The 22,018-nt window shown below is 49.5% G+C and overlaps 1 protein-coding gene and 2 pseudogenes across 1 annotated transcript in view; all 3 read right to left on the reverse strand.

The window, feature by feature from the left end:
* Positions 1-889: 889 nt before the first annotated feature.
* LOC131900024 (insulin receptor substrate 2-like) lies at positions 890-2,394 on the reverse strand (annotated as a pseudogene).
* A 70-nt stretch (positions 2,395-2,464) lies between these two features.
* On the reverse strand, positions 2,465-3,043 carry LOC131899812 (GTPase HRas-like; annotated as a pseudogene).
* Positions 3,044-9,055: 6,012 nt separating this feature from the next.
* LOC131899404 (melanoma-associated antigen B3-like) overlaps positions 9,056-22,018 on the reverse strand; it is a 47,873-nt gene continuing 34,910 nt past the window's right edge. The window contains exon 2 of the mRNA XM_059250846.1: positions 9,056-10,309. Within this exon, the coding sequence (XP_059106829.1) occupies positions 9,196-10,248 (1,053 nt within the window). The 5' untranslated portion in view covers positions 10,249-10,309 and the 3' untranslated portion in view covers positions 9,056-9,195. The remainder of the gene's footprint in view (positions 10,310-22,018) is intronic.

Here is a 22,018-nt window from a genome sequence, read left to right on the forward strand (position 1 = left end):
GCCCTGTATTCCCCACAGATTTTCCCTTTTTGTTTTTAAGCAAGCCCATCTTATTTTAAGGTTCAGGCTCAGGGCACCTCTTTGTGAAGATTACTCCAGCTATAGCAGGGACATGTGTCATCTGTGTCCTGTGGTGACCACTCCAAACACGGAGGGTGTGTCACAACTGTTTAAGTGTGTTGTCATTGGCAGATCAGCCCTATTGTCCCTGGGGGATTTAGTCATGAAGCAAACACAGTGTAAGTCCCTAGTCCCAACACTAGTTAAAAATTTTAGGGGTTTTTTGAGTATCTCAATAAAGTACAGCACACATCCAAACAGACTTTTACTCTAGTATTGTGTGCCCTGTGTACTGTTGTGATGTGTAACTACAGGAAAGTAAATCTTGAGAATTAGTGAGAGGTGTGGGTCAATTTATATTTAATTTTGTCTTGCAATCTAGCCCTGTGATGGCTACCGGCAAGCTCAGCCCTTCTAGGAAATCAGCCTTGAGCTATGAGCATGCCTACATTGAGATTTGGTTCAAGGAATGTGAGCTAAAGGTTTGGACAGGAGGCTCGTGGGCGGAAGAAAAGGATTTTATCATCTGAAGTACTTACATGAACATCTACAGAGAGAAGAGTCAAGAAACCCATTAAAAGTACAAAGAGAGAGCTGTCCTTTCCAACACATATCACCAAAGATGGCTGATGATTTCCAAAAGGAGGCTGCTCAAGTCACATTTAGGAATTACTAGGATAAATCCATCTTTGAGTCCAATCCCATGGAGAATTGTCAGTCCCACACCTGGCTCTGTACATGCAAGACAAACAGTGCGATGGTGACAATTGCCCCGTGTGGGAACAGGTGAGAGAGGAGGCCTTGTCTCTTGGTTTCTTATCTAATACAATTAAAGAAGAGTGAGCAGTGTTGGTCGGAGTTTCGTGTGGTGACCATGGAGCCCGTAGCATTTCAAGACTCCAATGCCTGGGCCCCCACACACGCCACTGGTGCCAGTGCTTCTGACAGAGCTAAGGAGCCCCCCGCAAGGCTACGAATCCGGCCCCAGGAACTCTTGTCTCCTGGCTGTGGATGCCGCAGCTGAGACTGTGCCAAGGACCCCTGTTCATCCCTCACATTAATAGTGGTATAGTTGAGGTCGTTCTAGAAACCCACAGAGGTCTCTCCATGCATGGGAGAACCACGGCCTCCGGGACAGCCAATCAAAGCTCCAGGCTGACCTGGGTTCCACGGCCTAGCCTGTGGCGCTGGTGGCACAGCCAGAGGGCAGTGTCTGTCCTGGCGAATTGGTTGGCTCATCTCTTCCTCCCAGGAGGTCACTGCCTTCACTGCTTTTCCTGAGAGAGACATTTTCCACAGAGGCCGAATTGTGGTGCTTGGAGTTGTGGGCGAAGGACGGAGACACTGGAGTGATGGTGGTGGTAGAGGAGAAGGTCTCTGAACTGTGGCAATGTCGCCCCACCGTGGGTCTGCACAGATGATCTTGGCACCCTGTTGGGGATCAGGGGACTGGCTGACTTGAAGAAAGGCCTCTACTCCAGACATCTGATCCATGAGACTTAGGTGCTTCAAACCCGATGTCATTTGGGCTCCTTCTGGCTTTGGGGGTGCTGCAATAGGTTGTGGCAGGGTAGTGGCCATGCCTAAGTCCATCCCAGTATAGTTACCATTGTCCCCAGGCTCCGAGGATGTTGAGGAGCCAGTGGTGGGGCCCTCAGAAGTGGCAGTAGATGCTGGAGGCAGGCCAGGCAGTAGAGCTCTCCTGAAGTGTGTGGCAGAGGCTGCTGCAGGAAAGAAGGGGAGGCGGAAGAATCAGAGAAAGGGAGCACCGGCTGCTGGCTGTCACTGCTGGTGCCTGGGGTACCTGAGCCCAGAGACGAAGCAGGTGATGCCAGCAGTGGAGGGGTGGGGCAGGTGGGGACAGATGGATACCCATCTCACCGAAGTCAATGTCTGACAGCACTGACCCAGGAAGCCCTCAGGGCAGCCACTGCTGCCCCTTGGCCTCATGGGGGAAGGCACTGCTGAGTGATGAGGCTAGGTGTGATCACCCCCAGCTTCCCCAAAGGTGTCATCCAACTAGGAGGTCCCTGGGGTGGCCTGGGGTTTTAGCCTCTCCTCTTCCAAGATTCGCCCCACCATATTTGGAAATGTCTATGGTAGTTTGATTACTTATAGGACATACATAAAAGTCAGTGTCCTGAAGGGCCACTCTTTTCATAATGTGAAAGCACCCCAGGCTCCTGGGGTCAGGGGTATGAGGCAGAGTGCACCTGTCCTTCCAGTCCCCAACATCCCAGGAGCACCTCGCCAGGTCACAAAGATCGAAGAACAGTTCAGGCCACCAGGTTCCAGGTACAGTCTCACGAGTGGTGCTATTGAGGATCTCTCCATTGCCAGCACTGATCACCACCCAGGTCACCCACTGAGGTTGGTGTGGGTCCCTCTGGGCTGCAATCTGGCATCAGGATAGCACACACTTGCGGCTCATGCAGCAAGGGCCACTCTCATCAGAAGGGTTTAACTTTCACAGTTTGTGTTGCAAAACTTACTATCTCACTTACTAACACATAGAAGGCATCCTCCACACCCTGTCAGGGCTTGGCTGATGTTTCAATGTAGGGGATACCATAGCTGTGGGCAAGGTACTGGACTTGTCAAGACTCAACAGTATGAACTGCCAGATCACATTTGTTCCCCACCAGCACCATTGGCACATCGTCTGAGTCCTTCTCCCACTTGATCTGCTCCCTATACTGATGGATATCTTTCAAGGACTTGGTGTTGTTGATGGCAAACCCTCCCCTGTGCACATGTACTGGTCCCGCAGGGCACTATAATCCTCTTGACCTGCTGTGTCTAAGATGTCCAGCAGACATGTCTCCCCATCAATGACCACCTGTTTCTGATAGGAGTCCTCTATGGTGAGGTCATTCTCATCCACAAAATGGTTCTAGATCAGCTGGGTGGTCAGGGCACTCTTTCCCCTGCCTCTAGCACCCACCACCACAAGCTTGTATTCTGTCATTGCTTCTATAGGGACTGTCACTCCAGGAGCTCCTGCCCCACAAGAGGCACGAAGGAGTGACTGGGGAGCAGAAGGCCCTGATTAGGGCCTGATGTGGGTGTCCTTGTAGCCCCAAGGCTAGAACATGATAGCCTGCAGGGTTCCGAGTAACTGAATATGGGGCCTAATTCCCCCTTTTGTTCTATTGAAACAAAAATATATTTAAGTTTGCTAAAGGATGTAAAATGGGTAACATCTGTTGGTGAGAGGATATTTAGCTCTACGCCTCTGAGGTTAACTCCCTGCGTTTGTAAAAATGGGTACCTTTAGAAAGGGCTGACATGCCTTGTAAACCTATATTGTTCTCTCCATGTTAGTCAGCCTGACCTTGGGCATCTTTCTGTTGGGGTGCGGGGGTGGGAAGAAATTTTAGATTTCTGGCTAGGAGCCAGATCGGGGCTGTCTCTCCAAATGGGAAAACACAACCCTACCCTCTCCCCACAGTAAGCAGGGGATGTGGTCCTCTCTACTGAAGTGTTAGAGGATCCTACCATCGTACTTGAATTTGAGGTTTGGGGTTTAATTGACCCCAATGTTTTTGAAATCTGGTTTATTGGCTCCTTTGGACAAATTCAAAATAATAGTAAATAAGACCTGATGTATTTGAATATGGGGGATTACTCCTCTTTTTTGTTTTAAAAGTTGTTCTTTGAAACATTGATGGTTTCTTTCAACGATTGCCTGTCCCTGATGGTTGTGGGGAATTCCCATAATATGTTTTATGTGCCATTGTTCAAAGAATTCTGTCATGGTTTTACTGACAAAACAAGGCCCATTGTCTGCCTTAATCTGTGCTGGCAACCCCAAGATAGCAAAGCATTAAAGAAAGTGAGAGTGTGCATGTTTGGTCCTCTTGCTGGTATGGGCTGAAGCCCAGAAGGCCCCTGAGAAGTTGTCTATTGAGACAAAGATATATTTAAGCTTGCCAAAGGGTGCAAAATGAGTGACATCAGTTTGCCAGAGGATGTTTGGTCTCAGGACCTAGGATTGACTCCTGGTGGTTTTTTTTGTTTGTTTGTTTTGGTTTTAGTTTTTTTGTGTGTGTGTGTGGGGGGGGTACTCTTAGAAAGGGCTGGCCGGCCTTGCAGGTATGAACTATCTTTTTAAGTCCCTTATAGGAATATGAGGAAATCTATGTTGTAGACCTCTCCAGTTAAGATGAGTCAGATCATGTAGGTGAGTGGCCTCTTGTAATGTTGATATTTGGGCACCCAAGGCCAGAGTATCCACCCAGTCATTTCCCATAGGCTGAAATCCTGGGAGCTTAGAAGGTCCCCTCATATGTTGAATATAGATAGGATAGTTTCTTCCCTCCAGTAACCCTCTAAGGGTCACCATTAGCAGGGAAATGGGATTATTGTCCAGGTGAATATAGGCCTGGGATAAATGAGGTAATAGATTTATTACATATAGGCTATCAGAATACAAATTGAAAGGTTCCTGAATACTCTGGAAGGCCATAATAACTGCAAGCATTTCCTTATATTGTGCTTATCCCTGACAGGGTCAGAATTCCTGTAAGCTCAGAGAGTCCTGATTGTCCCTGAAAGCAGCATGAGTCAAGCCGTTTGGGCCCCATCTGTAAACACATGAAGAGCATCTAGAATAGGCTCAGGTAAAATCAATAGGGGCAGCCTCAACGGGAGCCTCCAAAGCATAACTGTCCATGGGGAGGATCCATAGTGACAATCAAGAAGTCCCAGGAATCCTTCAAAGGGAGAGGGCAAGATGGGCATTGGTTCTAGAAAGCCATTCAACATCCACCATCCGGAAGGGGAAGATGATAGACTGAGGATCCGTTCCAAAATGGCTCTGGGCTTGTGACCGACCTCTGATTATAGCATCAGCAAGCTGGTCAGCCTGGGAGTATACCCTTGGGGTATCTCCCAGGGAGGTATGGGTCCATTCTATTGGCTCTCCTTTTTGCACCAGCACTGCAGAGATCAATATAGTGCTTGTGAACAGCCAGAGGGAAATAGGAAGGTCAGCAGAATACCTCCTCAGGGAAACTTTATCAAGAGCATTCTGAAATTGTAAAAGCATGGCCCAGTGTTCTGAGGTAAGAGCAATAACATCCTGAGGTTACTTATTTTTTAATAGAGAGAATAAGGGTACAAGACTGTCTTTGGAGATGGGAAACCAAGGTGGTATCCAATTGATCTCTCCCAGGATACTCTGCAACTGAGTCAGAGTCAAAGACACAGGAATGTCTAGCTTAGGCTTAAGTGGGCAGGCTTGGGTCAGGGTAAGTTCGGTACCAAGAATCTTAAAGGGGGGTTGTAGCTAGAGTTTTCCTGCCTGGCCCACAGTCAGGACAAATCTCTCTCACCTGCCAGTCCCACAGCCACTCAGACCCAACCAAGTAAACACAGAGACTTATATTGGTTACAAACTGTATGGCCGTGGCAGGCTTCTTGCTAACTGTTCTTACAGTTTAAATTAATTCATTTCCATAAATCTATCCCTTGCCACATGGCTCGTGGCTTACCAGGATCTTCACATGCAGCTTGTCATGGTGGCGGCTGGCAGTGTCTCTCTGCCTCAGCCTTCCACTTCCCAGCTTTATTCTCCTCCTTGCCCCGCCTATACTTCCTGCCTAGTCAAAGGCCAATCAGTGTTTTATTGATTAATCAGCAACACATTTGCCATACATCCCACAGCAGGGGGTACCCTCTGGACTTTGTTAGGAGCCACTGTGAACCCTCCTCTCTGAAGCCATGCAAACACCTGCTCCAACAAGTCCTGCAGACAAGAGGGGTTCTTATGTCCCAAAATAATATCATCCATATAAACATAGGCAAGTGTCTTATCCATCTTTAGCAGGGATCCTAACAGGATAGCCAGGTATTGTTGGCAGAAGGTCAGGCTATTAGCCACTCCCTGGGGTAATATAGTCCATTCAAATCTCTGATCAGGTTGGGAGAAATTGAGGGAGGGCATAGAGAAGGCAAACTTGGCACAATCATCCGGATGGAGGAGGATAGAAAAGAAACAGTCCTTAACATCAATCACCACCAGGACATATTCTGAGAGTATTGCTGGCACCCAAGGCAGACCCCTCAAGGGGGTGCCTACCAGCTCCATCCTCTCATTTACTTTCCATAGACCCTGTAACATGTGCCAGGCTTCTGAGGCTTTTTTAATAACAAAGACAGGTATATTCTAGGGACTTATGGAAGGGTGCACATGTCCAAGGAAGGTCTGATTGTTCCTTAACCAGAGCATAGAGTGCCTCTAATTTAGGTTTAGCAAGTGGCCACTGTTCCACCCATACTGGGTCACCTGGCCTCCACCTAAATGGGGGTACCAGGGGGGCAGTGGCCTCTAGGGTTGGGGGTAAAACCAAGTGGATTTTTTGAAGTCATTTCTATAGTGGGTTAAGAAGTCCTCTCCTTTTATCTCCTCTTCTCCCCATCCCCTTCCATGGGCCTCTTCTTCCTCCATAATATCATGATAGAAAGCTCAGTGGTCGGTGGTGAGTACTGCATCCATTTGGGACAACATATCCTGCCCTAATAAGTTAGCAGCAATATTCTCAGCTACCAGGGGGCATATCTTGCCCTGTTCCCCATCTGGGCTGGTCCATTTAAAGAGAGCAACTGTTTCAAGAGATTGAGCATTACCCCCTACTCCCAATATTTGGGGTCCCGCAGACAGGTCCCAGTCAGGGGGCACCTCCTCCCGGTGGAGCATGGTCCTGTCTGCCCCTGTATCCACCAGGAAGTGGAATCTTCTCCTACCTATGATAATATTCATCTTGGAGTGGTGTCCCAGGACCAAAAGAACAGTCCAGTTGGCATGGGCCACTCCGAGGGGACATGCCTCCCCGCTAAGGGAGTTCCTCCTTTGGCTAATGGGACCGGAGAGCACTCCCTTATCTAGTTTAAAGATTTCCCATCTACGTTGGATTTTGACCTGCAGTCCTTTTTCCTTTTCTGTACCTAGGGCAGGGATTGGAAGGGGCCTTTATTTCTCCTGGCCGACTTAAAACCTTTTGTTAGATGGTAAGAGGCTGTTGCAGAGGACACTCTCACTTAAAATGTCCCTCCTGCCCACATCTAAAGCAGGCCCTCAGGTCGCAGGCTTTGAAGTCCCCTGACTCTGGGTTGCCAGGGCCCTTGAGAAAGCCTCAGTCAGGGCAGCCATCTGGAATTGAAATGGTAAGGCTAGCATCTGAGTCTGGTGGTGTTGGGTGCCCAGATCCTGGGTGGCAACTACCCATCAGCCCATGGAAGCCTCTTTCAGCCCTGTATAGGCAGCATGGTGTTCTGAATTCATTCCATCCCAGACCAGAATCTTATAAATTGGTCCCAGAGGTGTCCAGTTGGTAGTTTGAAACTAATGCTCTGTTGGACCTGGTCTATAAACTCTGGTAGGGTCTCATTGGACATCTACCCGACTCTGGCTATGGGGGATTCTGTAGGTCCCTCATCTAGCTTACCCCAGGCTGCTAGCACCACTTGTCACACTTGGTCTCAGTATGGTGCCAGGACCGTGGCCTGCTGGACCCCAGTAGAGTACACTTCAGCAGTTTCCTCCAACATACCATAAGTAATTGGGATCATGGGCTGAGCAGCTTGATTGGCCTCTGCTTGGACTCTATATTCCTCCTTTCAATTGGCACACTATTTGATACATTGACTGCTTGAAAGGACAGTCTCAGCCAGGTCCAGCCAATCCTTGGGGACACAGGGATTATATGCAATATTCTGCAGTAGGGTCTGGGACCAAGGGGCATTCAAACCATCCTCTGCCACTGCCTTGCAGAGTTCCTTAAGGTCTTTGGACTCCCAAAGGTACCATTCTTATGGCCTATTAGGGGAAGGGGCCAGATTAACAGCAAATGCCTGTGGGGTCTGCTCTTGGGGCCCTGTGCCTTGCCTCCCTTGGGGCCCTATCTGGGTAATATAGGCCTCTGCATAAGTAGGTTCATTGGCTCCCTGATCCCCAGCTAATGGCAGGTCATAGGTACCCCAGTCACGTAGGTCCTTTCTAAGGGTAGTATATGGTGAAGAACATTCCCGTTTCAGGGATGTAAAGCAGGGGGGCCTGCTCCTTTGGGCGCATGGCTCACGGGGCATGGAGGGGGTGACTTTCACTTTCATGTCAAACTTGGTCTCTTCACCCTCCTGTTCCTCTTTGCCTTCTTTAGCCTCCCTTGGCTCTTGGGGATCTTTTGGAAAAATTGCATTAGCCATACTGAGGGTTTCACTTACCCTGGAAGACAGCTTGGCCTTAGCCGAATGTACTTTCAAGCCCCACATTGGAGCACCAGCTGCAATCCCATCCTGAATTTAGATCACTTCTGAGGAGGTGGTCTAGAACCAAGGAAAGGTAAGTGCACCACTCGCCCATTTCCCAGCCTACCTCTTACCCAGAGACAATCAGATGCTTCTAGGAGTCATGTCAAGCAGGCACTCATTTATTATTAGGCCGTAAGCATCGTTTATAGCAGAAAAACCTCAGAACCCTAGGAGGGGGTGAAAGGAACCAACCAATCGTTTTAAAAGTCACCCTATATTCGTTCCCTTATCTATGAGCTGTTTATGTACTGATATCATCCTATCTGAGTTTTGTATCTAATCTCAGCATAAAAAACTTGGGCTCCATCTGTCCAACTTCCTCTTGACACCATCTTTGCACCCCTGTATTCCCCAATCTGTTATGTTATTTCAACTTCCCCTAATATCACATGTTCTTTATTCACTATATTTCCAATTAATAGATTACATTAAAAAAACCCTCATATTTTCAATCTACCTTAACTAATAAAAAGTAATTAAATATAGCGATTGAGCTGCAGTTCTGATTTAAAAATTCTAAAAGTAGAAGCAAATGATTTAACTTAGCATCCCAGTTTGACCAGTGTGCTAAAGGAAGTTTTGGTGAACAGCAGGTAAGAAGAACAAATTTTGAGTAATAAAAATTTAATTACTTCAACTTTATTTCTTAAGCAAAGAATAACATTTAATTGCATGTAACCTTACCAAACCACATAGTAAAAAGGAAAGAAAGAAAGCTAGATTTGAACATCTTTTAATCCTTCTAACTGTAGAATTATTTCATATTTTCAAGAAAACCTTTTTTTTTTTCATGAATTATGTCCTTATCTCAATGACAGGAAAACTTTAGGGGTCAACAGGGACGGCGGAATTTGCTGGTAATTTTACTGAGGAATCTTCACCAGTTTGGTCAGTGGCATCAGAGTCATCTTCATCTCTGGCTTCTGTTTGTTCTTGGTCACCTTTCAAAACCTCTTCGTAAATGGCAGACATGGCACTAGGTGTTGTTTGGTTTGTCTTGGCCAAATATTCCAGGACTTTTATCTTGCTTGTTTCAGCATAGGCTTGGGGACCCCACAGGAACTCATAGCGTGGAGGATCACTGCCGGCCACCTGCCTGTACTCCAGGTACTTCAGCTTCACCAAATAATGGGTCATGAGCTTCCGGGGCTCACCAAAGATGCAGTGCTTCTTTCCTGGATAGATTCGCTTCATCTTCAGAACTTTCCAGATGTCTTCTTCACTGGCACAATTGCCTTTAACGAGGATGATACCTAAGACACACATCACGAAAGCAGTCTTGGGAAAGCCTCTGCCAGCACGAATCCTCCCATTGTTGGGGAGCTTCAGCTTGCTGATGAGGTTGTATGAGGGCTCACTGGAGTTGACTTCCCTCACTTCCACTGCAAAGGCATCTTCGAGCTTCTGAGAGGCTTTCCTGAAGATCTCAGGGAAGTCGTCTTCATACTTCTTGGTGATAAGCTTCAGCATGCCTTCCTTGGTAGTAAGCTGCCTCAGATTGTAGTTGTGAAGCAAGTACTGTAAGAGCACCATTACCTTACTTGCAACCATATCTTGGTGAGTACGGACGGTGCAGGGCTTGTCCTCAACAGGGCATTCCTTTTCCTGGAATTCATCACTTTCCTCAAAGAAACTCTCACGTGATTCGGAGGAAGAAATACTCAGAGTGCCTGAGGCAGATGGTGTTGCTTTCTGAGGAGCCTCGGGAGTGCTGGAAGACTCAGCCCCAGGCTGGCTCTGGGAAGCAGCAGAGGACTTTTCTGCTGCCTCTTGTGGTTCCTCTGCTATTTCCTGAACACCTCCACAAGCCTGAGCCTCACCTCGGGTCTGGTGGCGTTTCTTCCGGGCATGGCGCTTACTCTTCTGACCACGAGGCATGATGACTCTTGGCTAGGGGCAACAGCAAGATGTGTGGGCAGGATGCTGGTGATGCAGACACCTGCCAAGGGGAGAATGAAATTATGTGAGCACTTTCATCTAGGGGAATTCACCCTTTGTTAATCTAAGTTAGACTCTGCATGTTTCCATGAGAGCACCAATTTTAGGAACCTACTGTCCTTCTGTTCTCAACTGCCTGTTCCCTAAGGAAGAAACAGAGTAAGTCTGGGGTTACAGCCTATCATTCTTGCCTCTGCTGGGCTTGGCTGAATGCAGCAGGCTGGCACTCATGCCTTCTAGCTCCTTAGAGTTGTTGGAGCCCTCTCAGTTTCCAGTGAGAATCGTTAAGCAAGTTCTTGGAAATCCTGAACCTCTCTCCTCTACCTCTTGCCAATTGTCTCCCTGTGATATACTCTGTTGTACGTGTTCTCCTCAAATGTGACTTAAACTTCCTTGTAGAAAATTTAGGCCATGTCCTCTAACCAAAATCCTTACCACTATTTCAGCTACAGCCTCATAGCATGGGAGCAAACGGGGGCCTGACCCATTACTACTGCACAGAAAATCTAGGCTCTTAGCAGGGGAGAAGTACTCTGATTCCCCCATGGAGTCCTTATCTGATTTCTGACCGTACTCAGAGGACTTATCTGGCTAAAGGACCCTCCATTCACCCTAAGAATCTCATTACTCTTAAGACTCTTCTGATAGTAATTATCACAATAGCCCTACATGTACCTCCAAGGATTGATGGAAGGGGTAGGCTGTTAACCTCCTGAATGTATTGGGATGGGGGACTTCCCTCAGGACACACTCTAGGTTCTTCTCTTAATTCCCTACAAAAAATAGTGTTGCTTCTTTGGCCAACATGAGGATCTTTTCCCCTCATGTCAAGAGCCTCGGTTCTCTAATTCTGTAGGAACAGAGGGCATATGTCTGTGGGACACCCATGCTTGGCCTTTGTGAGTATCTCTACCTGTGTTTTTCTGCATTTTCTATTGTCAGTGTGGGCTTCTTTCCTCTACTAAAGTGTGGCCCACATTTTTATTGACTGTGCCATTTTTGAAGCCATAAATGCATAAACAAGCATGTATTTCAATTACCCCATTCTTCTCAGGGCTTCTCTAAATTGTTAGAGGTATTTTTTTCTTCTGGGGTGTTCCACTACTGCAAACATGGACCATCTTCCTGAGGGGCAATGTGAGTCCTTCTCTGAAAGTAACAGAGACTGAGAACAAGGGTGTGTGTGGCAGGGGAGCAACAGCTATTATACATACTGCACGAAAACAGATTAAAATGGTGGTCACAGACTGTAGTTCTTGTCTAGGGTTGAAGCCTCCTTTCAGGAGGCCATGGGAGTATACAGTGAATGACAACTAGTATTTAACAGGTCGAACCACCAGCCCTACCTGATGGGGAGCCTCATCTGGCAATGCCATGGAGTCCTTGACTGTAAATGACTAGTTGTTTGTCTGTAGTTTTTCTCATGTGCCACTTCATTTTTTCCCTAATAACAGCTATGGGTATTTTCCCTAATGCTTAATTGTTTATCTCATAAAAATTCCATCTTTGGGAACACTTATAGGTCAGAAAGATGATTTCTGTTAAAGCTGTATAATTCTGATGAATAAAAATTGTACTAGAATATTTTTCATGACCAACACATGATAGTAACTGTATTCTCAGTCACAAAAGACAGCTAATTTTAGATTTCAGAACAAATTCAAAACAGACTATCTGCCCTTGCAGAGAACACACAGATGTAAATTCCATTTGTTAATTGCTAAATCAAGGTCAGAACTGAAGCAACATTGGTAGACATAACCCCCTGCAATAATTCTCTTTCTGCATGTACTCCAACCACTCAAGTTTTAGCCAACTACTGTTATTGTTAAGTCCTGAATTTCAATGTTATTCTATGTCTGGGAACACTAACCACTCAGGCTACATGCTTGGCCAAGTGTTACCCACTGGCCAGTCAGTGTTACCTTCCTAGCCTGAGAAAAACTATGTGACTTATCATATGTTATGAGAATGAGTCAGACCCTGAAAATGTAACATATAATTGTACAGAGTTTGGCTATGAGAGGAAGAAGGAGGAATGAGAGAATGTGTGAACATATATGTGGGTATGCAGAAGGAACTGAACAAAGAGAATGAATAACTAGGCAGGAAAGCAAGAAAAAGACAGACTTTCAGAAAGAGAATCTGAGGGTGTGTGTGTGTGTGTGTGTGTGTGTGTGTGTGTGTGTGTGTGTGTGTGTGTGTGTGTGTGTATGCAAGCTCAGGAGATAAAGCAGTCTTTAAGAGAACCAGCTCCATAACTGCATCCAGGGTATGCAAAAAATCCGTGAATTTGATGAGAGAGAGAGAGAGAGAGAGAGAGAGAGAGAGAGAGAGAGAGAGAGAGAGAGAGAGAGAGAGAGAGAGAGTCCATTTTTGTTTAGTTTTTATTAAGAAAAAAATTGTATTCATTTTATACACCAATCAATGATCCCTCTCGTCCTTCCTCCCACCCCTCCAGCCATCACCTCCCAATCCACAACCCATTCCTTCCTACAAGAATGTAAAGCCTCCCATGGGGAGGTACATTCAGTTGGGGCATGTCCAAGCCCTTCCCCCTGACTCAAGGCTGTGCAAGGTGTCCCACCCTAGGTAGTGGGCTCCAAAAAGCCAGCTCATGCACCAGGGACAGATTCTGATCCCATTGCCATCCGCTTTATGCAGTTCAAGCTACAGACCTGGGAGACAGATTTTCAGAGAAAGAGATTTTTTAAGATGAAATGAAAGAGAAAGTTACCATCAGAAAGCATGTATATTTCCTTATTTTCCCCCTCAGATAGAGAAAATCTAACCCTCAGGTGGATAAGAATTTTTCCTAAGCCCTCACCAAATTCATGGATTTTTTTTTTGTATACCCTGGATGCAGTCATGGAGCTGACTCTCTTAAATATTGCTTTAACTCCTGAGCTTGCCTCCTCTCACATGAACATGCCGACTGGTGTCCTCCCTGTCCCCATCTTGTTTGGACTCCAGTCACCCTGAAAACATGTAGCATGTAACACTATATGGATTGACCAGGAAGTATTTTGTATTTAGTAATACTCACAAACCACTACCACTACCACCAACAACACTGCCACCTACATCACCACCACAACCACTACCAACAAATAAAGAAAAAGAGACCAGGAATTTAAAAGTGAGCAAGGCAGATACATGGATGTGTTTGGAAAGAGGGAAGGGAAGTGGAGAAATGATGGAATCGATGATATTACAATCACAAAAAATAAAATTATTTTTAAAATATCAACATAAAAAATGGTGGTTACTGAGGTAAAGGTAGATTTCTTCTGCAGTGGATAAAATAGAGAACAAGCTCTATTATTTGAGATGGAGGTGCTCCTCTGAGTTGGACCAAAACTGTTAAAAAGAGAACAGTTTCCTACGGGACTGGGATGCTTCTTTATGGTTAGGAGAGAATGTCACTCAGGACGTACTTTATGGGCCTTGGCTATTTTTGGAGATGGAACAAGACTAAAATAAAGGGAATCCAGTAGGGTGAGAATGGTGTTATTCTCTTTGGTTAGTATAGAGACGAAGAACAATGATATTGCTTTTGAGGGGTTGTTTGTTTGTTTTTGTTTTTGGGTTTTTGTTTTTGTTTTTTCCGTTTTTTCAGTAAGGGTTTCTCTGTGTAGCTTTGGAGCTTTTCCTGGAACTCATTCTCTAGATCAGGCTGGCCTCAAACTGACAGAGGTTTGCCGGGCTCTGCCTCCTGAGTATTAGGATTAAATCCCTCCTCCCCCACCACCACTGCCTCTGCCTCCCAGGTACAGGGATTAAATCCTGCAGGATCTGCCTCCCTAGTGCTGGAATTAAATCCTCCAGCTTCTTCCTCCAGGTGCTGGGATTAAATCCCCCTGCATCTGCCTCCCAAGTGCTGGAATTCAATTCTTCAGCCTCTGGCTCTGTCTCCAAATGCTGGGATTAAATTCCCCACCTCTGCCTCCCAGTGCTGGGATTAAATGCACCTGCCTCTGCCTCCCAGTGATGGGATTTAATTCCCAGCCTCTGCCCCCGAGTGACAGGATTAAATCCCCCTGCCTCTGCCCCCGAGTGAGAGGATTAAATCCCCCTGCCTCTGTCTCCCAGTGCTGGGAATGAATCCCCCTGCCTCTGGCTCCCAGTGATGGGATTAAATCCCCTTGCCTCTGCCCCCGAGTGACAGGATTAAATCCCCTTGCCTCTGCCTCCCAACTGACAGGATTAAATCTCCCTGCTTCTGCCTCCCAGTGATGGGATTAAATCCCCCTGCCTCTGCCTCCCGTGCTGTGATTAAATCCCCTTGCTTCTACCCCCGAGTGACAGGATTAAATCCCCCTGCATCAGCCCCCGAGTGACAGGATTAAACCCCCTGTCACTGCCTCCCAGTGCTGGAATTAAACCCCCCTGCCTCTGCCTCCCAGTGATGGGATTAAATCCCCCTACCTCTGCCCCAGAGTGACAAGGAAAAAAATCCCCCTGCCTCTGCCTCCCAAGAGCTGAAATTAAATCCCCCTGTCTCTGCCTCCCAGTGCTGGAATTAAATCCCCCTGCCTCTGCCTCCCAAGTGACAGGATTAAATCCCCCTGCCTCTGCCTCCAAGTAATGGGATTTAATCCCCCTGCCTCTGCCTCCCAATGCTGGGATTAAATCCCCCTGCCTCTGCCTCCCAATTGCTGAAATTAAATCCTCCAGCTTCTGCCTCCCAGTGCTGGGAATAAATCCCTCTGCCTCTGCCTCCAAGTGACAGGATTAAATCCCCCTGCCTCTGTCTCGCAGTGCTGGGAATAAAATACCCCTGCCTCTGCCTCCGAGTGACAGGATTAAATCCGCCTGCCTCAGCCCCCGAGGGACAGGATTAAATCCCCCTGCCTCTGCCTCCCAGTGCTGGGATTAAATCCCCTTGCTTCTGCCCCCGAGTGACAGGATTAAATCCCCCTGCCTCTGCCTCCCAGTGCTGGGATTAAATCCCCTTGCCTCTGCCTCCCAAGTGACAGGATTAAATTCCCCTGCCTCTGTCTCCCAGTGCTGGGATTAAAACCCCCTGCATCTGCCTCCCAGTACTGGGATTAAATCCCCTTACCTCTGCCCCAGAGTGACGGGGAAAAAATCCCCCTGCCTCTGCCTCCCAAGAGCTGAAATTAAATCCCCCTGACTCTGCCTCCCAGTGCTGGAATTAAATCCCCCTGCCTCTGCCTCCCAAGTGACAGGATTAAATCACCCTGCCTCTGCCTCCAAGTAATGGGATTTAATCCCCCTGCCTCTGCCTCCCAATGCTGGGATTAAATCCCCCTGCCTCTGCTTCCCAATTGCTGAAATTAAATCCTCCAGCTTCTGCCTCCCAGTGCTGGGAATAAATCCCTCTGCCTCTGCCTCCAAGTGACAGGATTAAATCCCCCTGCCTCTGTCTCGCAGTGCTGGGAATAAAATACCCCTGCCTCTGCCTCCGAGTGACAGGATTAAATCCGCCTGCCTCAGCCCCCGAGGGACAGGATTAAATCCCCCTGCCTCTGCCTCCCAGTGCTGGGATTAAATCCCCTTGCTTCTGCCCCCGAGTGACAGGATTAAATCCCCCTGCCTCTGCCTCCCAGTGCTGGGATTAAATCCCCTTGCCTCTGCCTCCCAAGTGACAGGATTAAATTCCCCTGCCTCTGTCTCCCAGTGCTGGGATTAAATCCCCCTGTCTCTGCCTCCCAGTGCTGGCATTAAATCCCACTGCCTCTGCCCCCGAGTGACAGGATTAAAACACCCTTCCTCTGCCTCCCAGTGCTGGGATTAAATCCCCTTACCTCTGCCCCAGAGTGACAGGATTAAATCCCCCAGCCTCTTCCTCCCAGTGATGGGATTTAATTCCCCAGCCTCTGCCCCCGAGTGACAGGATTATATCCCCCTGCCTCTGCCCCCGAGTGACAGGATTAAATCCCACTGCCTCTGCCCCTGAGTGACAGGATTAAATCCCCCTGCCTCTGCCTCCAAGTAATGGGATTTAATCTCCCCTGCCTCTGCCTCCCACTGCTGGGATTATATCCCCCTGCCTCTGCCTCCCAATTAATGAAATTAAATCCTCCAGCTTCTGCCTCCCAGTGCTGGGAATAAATCCCTCTGCCTCTGCCTCCCAGTGCTGGGATTAAATCCCCCTGCCTCTGCCTCCCAAGTGACAGGATTAAATCCCCCACCCTCTGCCCCCGAGTGACAGGATTAAATTCCCTTGCCTCTCCCTCCCAAGTGACAGGATTAAATCCCCCTGCCTCTGCCTCCCAGTGCTGGGATTAAATCCCCTTGCCTCTGCCTCACAAGTGACGGGATTAAATACCCTGCCTCTGTCTCCCAGTGCTGGGATTAAATCCCCCTGCCTCTGCCTCCCAATTGCTGAAATTAAATCCTCCAGCTTCTGCCTCCCAGTGCTGGGAATAAATCCCTCTGCCTCTGCCTCCAAGTGACAGGATTAAATCCCCCTGCCTCTGTCTCGCAGTGCTGGGAATAAAATACCCCTGCCTCTGCCTCCGAGTGACAGGATTAAATCCGCCTGCCTCAGCCCCCGAGGGACAGGATTAAATCCCCCTGCCTCTGCCCCTGAGTGACAGGATTAAATCCCCTTGCCTCTGTCTCCCAGTGCTGGGATTAAATCCCCCTGCCTCTGCCTCCCAGTGCTGGGATTAAATCCCCTTGTTTCTGCCCCCGAGTGACAGGATTAAATCCCCCTGCCTCTGCCTCCCAGTGCTGGGATTAAATCCCCTTGCCTCTGCCTCCCAAGTGACAGGATTAAATCCCCCTGCCTCTGTCTCCCAGTGCTGGGATTAAATCCCCCTGTCTCTGCCTCCTAGTGCTGGCATTAAATCCCCCTGCCTCTGCCCCCGAGTGACAGGATTAAAACACCCTGCCTCTACCTCCCAGTGCTGGGATTAAATCCCCTTTCCTCTGCCCCCGAGTGACAGGATTAATTCCCCTTGCCTCTGCCTCCCAAGTGACAGGATTAAATCTCCCTGCTTCTGCCTCCCAGTGCTGGGATTAAATCCCCCTGCCTCTGCCTCCCAGTGCTGGGATTAAATGCCCCAGCCTCTGCCCCCGAGTTACAGTATCAAATCCCCCTGTCTCTGCCCCCGAGTGACAGGATTAAAACCCCCTGCCTCTGCCTCCCAGTACTGGGATTAAATCCCCTTACCTCTGCCCCAGAGTGACGGGGAAAAAATCCCCCTGCCTCTGCCTCCCAAGAGCTGAAATTAAATCCCCCTGACTCTGCCTCCCAGTGCTGGAATTAAATCCCCCTGCCTCTGCCTCCCAAGTGACAGGATTAAATCCCCCTGCCTCTGCCTCCAAGTAATGGGATTTAATCCCCCTGCCTCTGCCTCCCAATGCTGGGATTAAATGCCCCTGCCTCTGCCTCCCAATTGCTGAAATTAAATCCTCCAGCTTCTGCCTCCCAGTGCTGGGAATAAATCCCTCTGCCTCTGCCTCCAAGTGACAGGATTAAATCCCCCGCCTCTGTCTCGCAGTGCTGGGAATAAAATACCCCTGCCTCTGCCTCCCAGTGACAGGATTAAATCCGCCTGCCTCAGCCCCCGAGGGACAGGATTAAATCCCCTTGCCTCTGCCTCCCAGTGCTGGGATTAAATCCCGTTGCTTCTGCCCCCGAGTGACAGGATTAAATCCCCCTGCCTCTGCCTCCCAGTGCTGGGATTAAATCCCCTTGCCTCTGCCTCCCAAGTGACAGGATTAAATCCCCCTGCCTCTGCCTCCCAGTGCTGGGATTAAATCCCCTTGCCTCTGCCTCCCAAGTGACAGGATTAAATTCCCCTGCCTCTGTCTCCCAGTGCTGGGATTAAAACCCCCTGCATCTGCCTCCCAGTACTGGGATTAAATCCCCTTACCTCTGCCCCAGAGTGACGGGGAAAAAATCCCCCTGCCTCTGCCTCCCAAGAGCTGAAATTAAATCCCCCTGACTCTGCCTCCCAGTGCTGGAATTAAATCCCCCTGCCTCTGCCTCCCAAGTGACAGGATTAAATCACCCTGCCTCTGCCTCCAAGTAATGGGATTTAATCCCCCTGCCTCTGCCTCCCAATGCTGGGATTAAATCCCCCTGCCTCTGCTTCCCAATTGCTGAAATTAAATCCTCCAGCTTCTGCCTCCCAGTGCTGGGAATAAATCCCTCTGCCTCTGCCTCCAAGTGACAGGATTAAATCCCCCTGCCTCTGTCTCGCAGTGCTGGGAATAAAATACCCCTGCCTCTGCCTCCGAGTGACAGGATTAAATCCGCCTGCCTCAGCCCCCGAGGGACAGGATTAAATCCCCCTGCCTCTGCCTCCCAGTGCTGGGATTAAATCCCCTTGCTTCTGCCCCCGAGTGACAGGATTAAATCCCCCTGCCTCTGCCTCCCAGTGCTGGGATTAAATCCCCTTGCCTCTGCCTCCCAAGTGACAGGATTAAATTCCCCTGCCTCTGTCTCCCAGTGCTGGGATTAAATCCCCCTGTCTCTGCCTCCCAGTGCTGGCATTAAATCCCACTGCCTCTGCCCCCGAGTGACAGGATTAAAACACCCTTCCTCTGCCTCCCAGTGCTGGGATTAAATCCCCTTACCTCTGCCCCAGAGTGACAGGATTAAATCCCCCAGCCTCTTCCTCCCAGTGATGGGATTTAATTCCCCAGCCTCTGCCCCCGAGTGACAGGATTATATCCCCCTGCCTCTGCCCCCGAGTGACAGGATTAAATCCCACTGCCTCTGCCCCTGAGTGACAGGATTAAATCCCCCTGCCTCTGCCTCCAAGTAATGGGATTTAATCTCCCCTGCCTCTGCCTCCCACTGCTGGGATTATATCCCCCTGCCTCTGCCTCCCAATTAATGAAATTAAATCCTCCAGCTTCTGCCTCCCAGTGCTGGGAATAAATCCCTCTGCCTCTGCCTCCCAGTGCTGGGATTAAATCCCCCTGCCTCTGCCTCCCAAGTGACAGGATTAAATCCCCCACCCTCTGCCCCCGAGTGACAGGATTAAATTCCCTTGCCTCTCCCTCCCAAGTGACAGGATTAAATCCCCCTGCCTCTGCCTCCCAGTGCTGGGATTAAATCCCCTTGCCTCTGCCTCACAAGTGACGGGATTAAATACCCTGCCTCTGTCTCCCAGTGCTGGGATTAAATCCCCCTGCCTCTGCCTCCCAATTGCTGAAATTAAATCCTCCAGCTTCTGCCTCCCAGTGCTGGGAATAAATCCCTCTGCCTCTGCCTCCAAGTGACAGGATTAAATCGCCCTGCCTCTGTCTCGCAGTGCTGGGAATAAAATACCCCTGCCTCTGCCTCCGAGTGACAGGATTAAATCCGCCTGCCTCAGCCCCCGAGGGACAGGATTAAATCCCCCTGCCTCTGCCCCTGAGTGACAGGATTAAATCCCCTTGCCTCTGTCTCCCAGTGCTGGGATTAAATCCCCCTGCCTCTGCCTCCCAGTGCTGGGATTAAATCCCCTTGTTTCTGCCCCCGAGTGACAGGATTAAATCCCCCTGCCTCTGCCTCCCAGTGCTGGGATTAAATCCCCTTGCCTCTGCCTCCCAAGTGACAGGATTAAATCCCCCTGCCTCTGTCTCCCAGTGCTGGGATTAAATCCCCCTGTCTCTGCCTCCTAGTGCTGGCATTAAATCCCCCTGCCTCTGCCCCCGAGTGACAGGATTAAAACACCCTGCCTCTACCTCCCAGTGCTGGGATTAAATCCCCTTTCCTCTGCCCCCGAGTGACAGGATTAATTCCCCTTGCCTCTGCCTCCCAAGTGACAGGATTAAATCTCCCTGCTTCTGCCTCCCAGTGCTGGGATTAAATCCCCCTGCCTCTGCCTCCCAGTGCTGGGATTAAATGCCCCAGCCTCTGCCCCCGAGTTACAGTATCAAATCCCCCTGTCTCTGCCCCCGAGTGACAGGATTAAAACCCCCTGCCTCTGCCTCCCAGTACTGGGATTAAATCCCCTTACCTCTGCCCCAGAGTGACGGGGAAAAAATCCCCCTGCCTCTGCCTCCCAAGAGCTGAAATTAAATCCCCCTGACTCTGCCTCCCAGTGCTGGAATTAAATCCCCCTGCCTCTGCCTCCCAAGTGACAGGATTAAATCCCCCTGCCTCTGCCTCCAAGTAATGGGATTTAATCCCCCTGCCTCTGCCTCCCAATGCTGGGATTAAATGCCCCTGCCTCTGCCTCCCAATTGCTGAAATTAAATCCTCCAGCTTCTGCCTCCCAGTGCTGGGAATAAATCCCTCTGCCTCTGCCTCCAAGTGACAGGATTAAATCCCCCGCCTCTGTCTCGCAGTGCTGGGAATAAAATACCCCTGCCTCTGCCTCCCAGTGACAGGATTAAATCCGCCTGCCTCAGCCCCCGAGTGACAGGATTAAATCCCCTTGCCTCTGCCTCCCAGTGCTGGGATTAAATCCCGTTGCTTCTGCCCCCGAGTGACAGGATTAAATCCCCCTGCCTCTGCCTCCCAGTGCTGGGATTAAATCCCCTTGCCTCTGCCTCCCAAGTGACAGGATTAAATCCCCCTGCCTCTGCCTCCCAGTGCTGGGATTAAATCCCCTTGCCTCTGCCTCCCAAGTGACAGGATTAAATTCCCCTGCCTCTGTCTCCCAGTGCTGGGATTAAAACCCCCTGCATCTGCCTCCCAGTACTGGGATTAAATCCCCTTACCTCTGCCCCAGAGTGACGGGGAAAAAATCCCCCTGCCTCTGCCTCCCAAGAGCTGAAATTAAATCCCCCTGACTCTGCCTCCCAGTGCTGGAATTAAATCCCCCTGCCTCTGCCTCCCAAGTGACAGGATTAAATCACCCTGCCTCTGCCTCCAAGTAATGGGATTTAATCCCCCTGCCTCTGCCTCCCAATGCTGGGATTAAATCCCCCTGCCTCTGCTTCCCAATTGCTGAAATTAAATCCTCCAGCTTCTGCCTCCCAGTGCTGGGAATAAATCCCTCTGCCTCTGCCTCCAAGTGACAGGATTAAATCCCCCTGCCTCTGTCTCGCAGTGCTGGGAATAAAATACCCCTGCCTCTGCCTCCGAGTGACAGGATTAAATCCGCCTGCCTCAGCCCCCGAGGGACAGGATTAAATCCCCCTGCCTCTGCCTCCCAGTGCTGGGATTAAATCCCCTTGCTTCTGCCCCCGAGTGACAGGATTAAATCCCCCTGCCTCTGCCTCCCAGTGCTGGGATTAAATCCCCTTGCCTCTGCCTCCCAAGTGACAGGATTAAATTCCCCTGCCTCTGTCTCCCAGTGCTGGGATTAAATCCCCCTGTCTCTGCCTCCCAGTGCTGGCATTAAATCCCACTGCCTCTGCCCCCGAGTGACAGGATTAAAACACCCTTCCTCTGCCTCCCAGTGCTGGGATTAAATCCCCTTACCTCTGCCCCAGAGTGACAGGATTAAATCCCCCAGCCTCTTCCTCCCAGTGATGGGATTTAATTCCCCAGCCTCTGCCCCCGAGTGACAGGATTATATCCCCCTGCCTCTGCCCCCGAGTGACAGGATTAAATCCCACTGCCTCTGCCCCTGAGTGACAGGATTAAATCCCCCTGCCTCTGCCTCCAAGTAATGGGATTTAATCTCCCCTGCCTCTGCCTCCCACTGCTGGGATTATATCCCCCTGCCTCTGCCTCCCAATTAATGAAATTAAATCCTCCAGCTTCTGCCTCCCAGTGCTGGGAATAAATCCCTCTGCCTCTGCCTCCCAGTGCTGGGATTAAATCCCCCTGCCTCTGCCTCCCAAGTGA

Source organism: Peromyscus eremicus, chromosome X, assembly GCF_949786415.1.
Source record: "Peromyscus eremicus chromosome X, PerEre_H2_v1, whole genome shotgun sequence".
NCBI lineage: Eukaryota > Metazoa > Chordata > Mammalia > Rodentia > Cricetidae > Peromyscus > Peromyscus eremicus.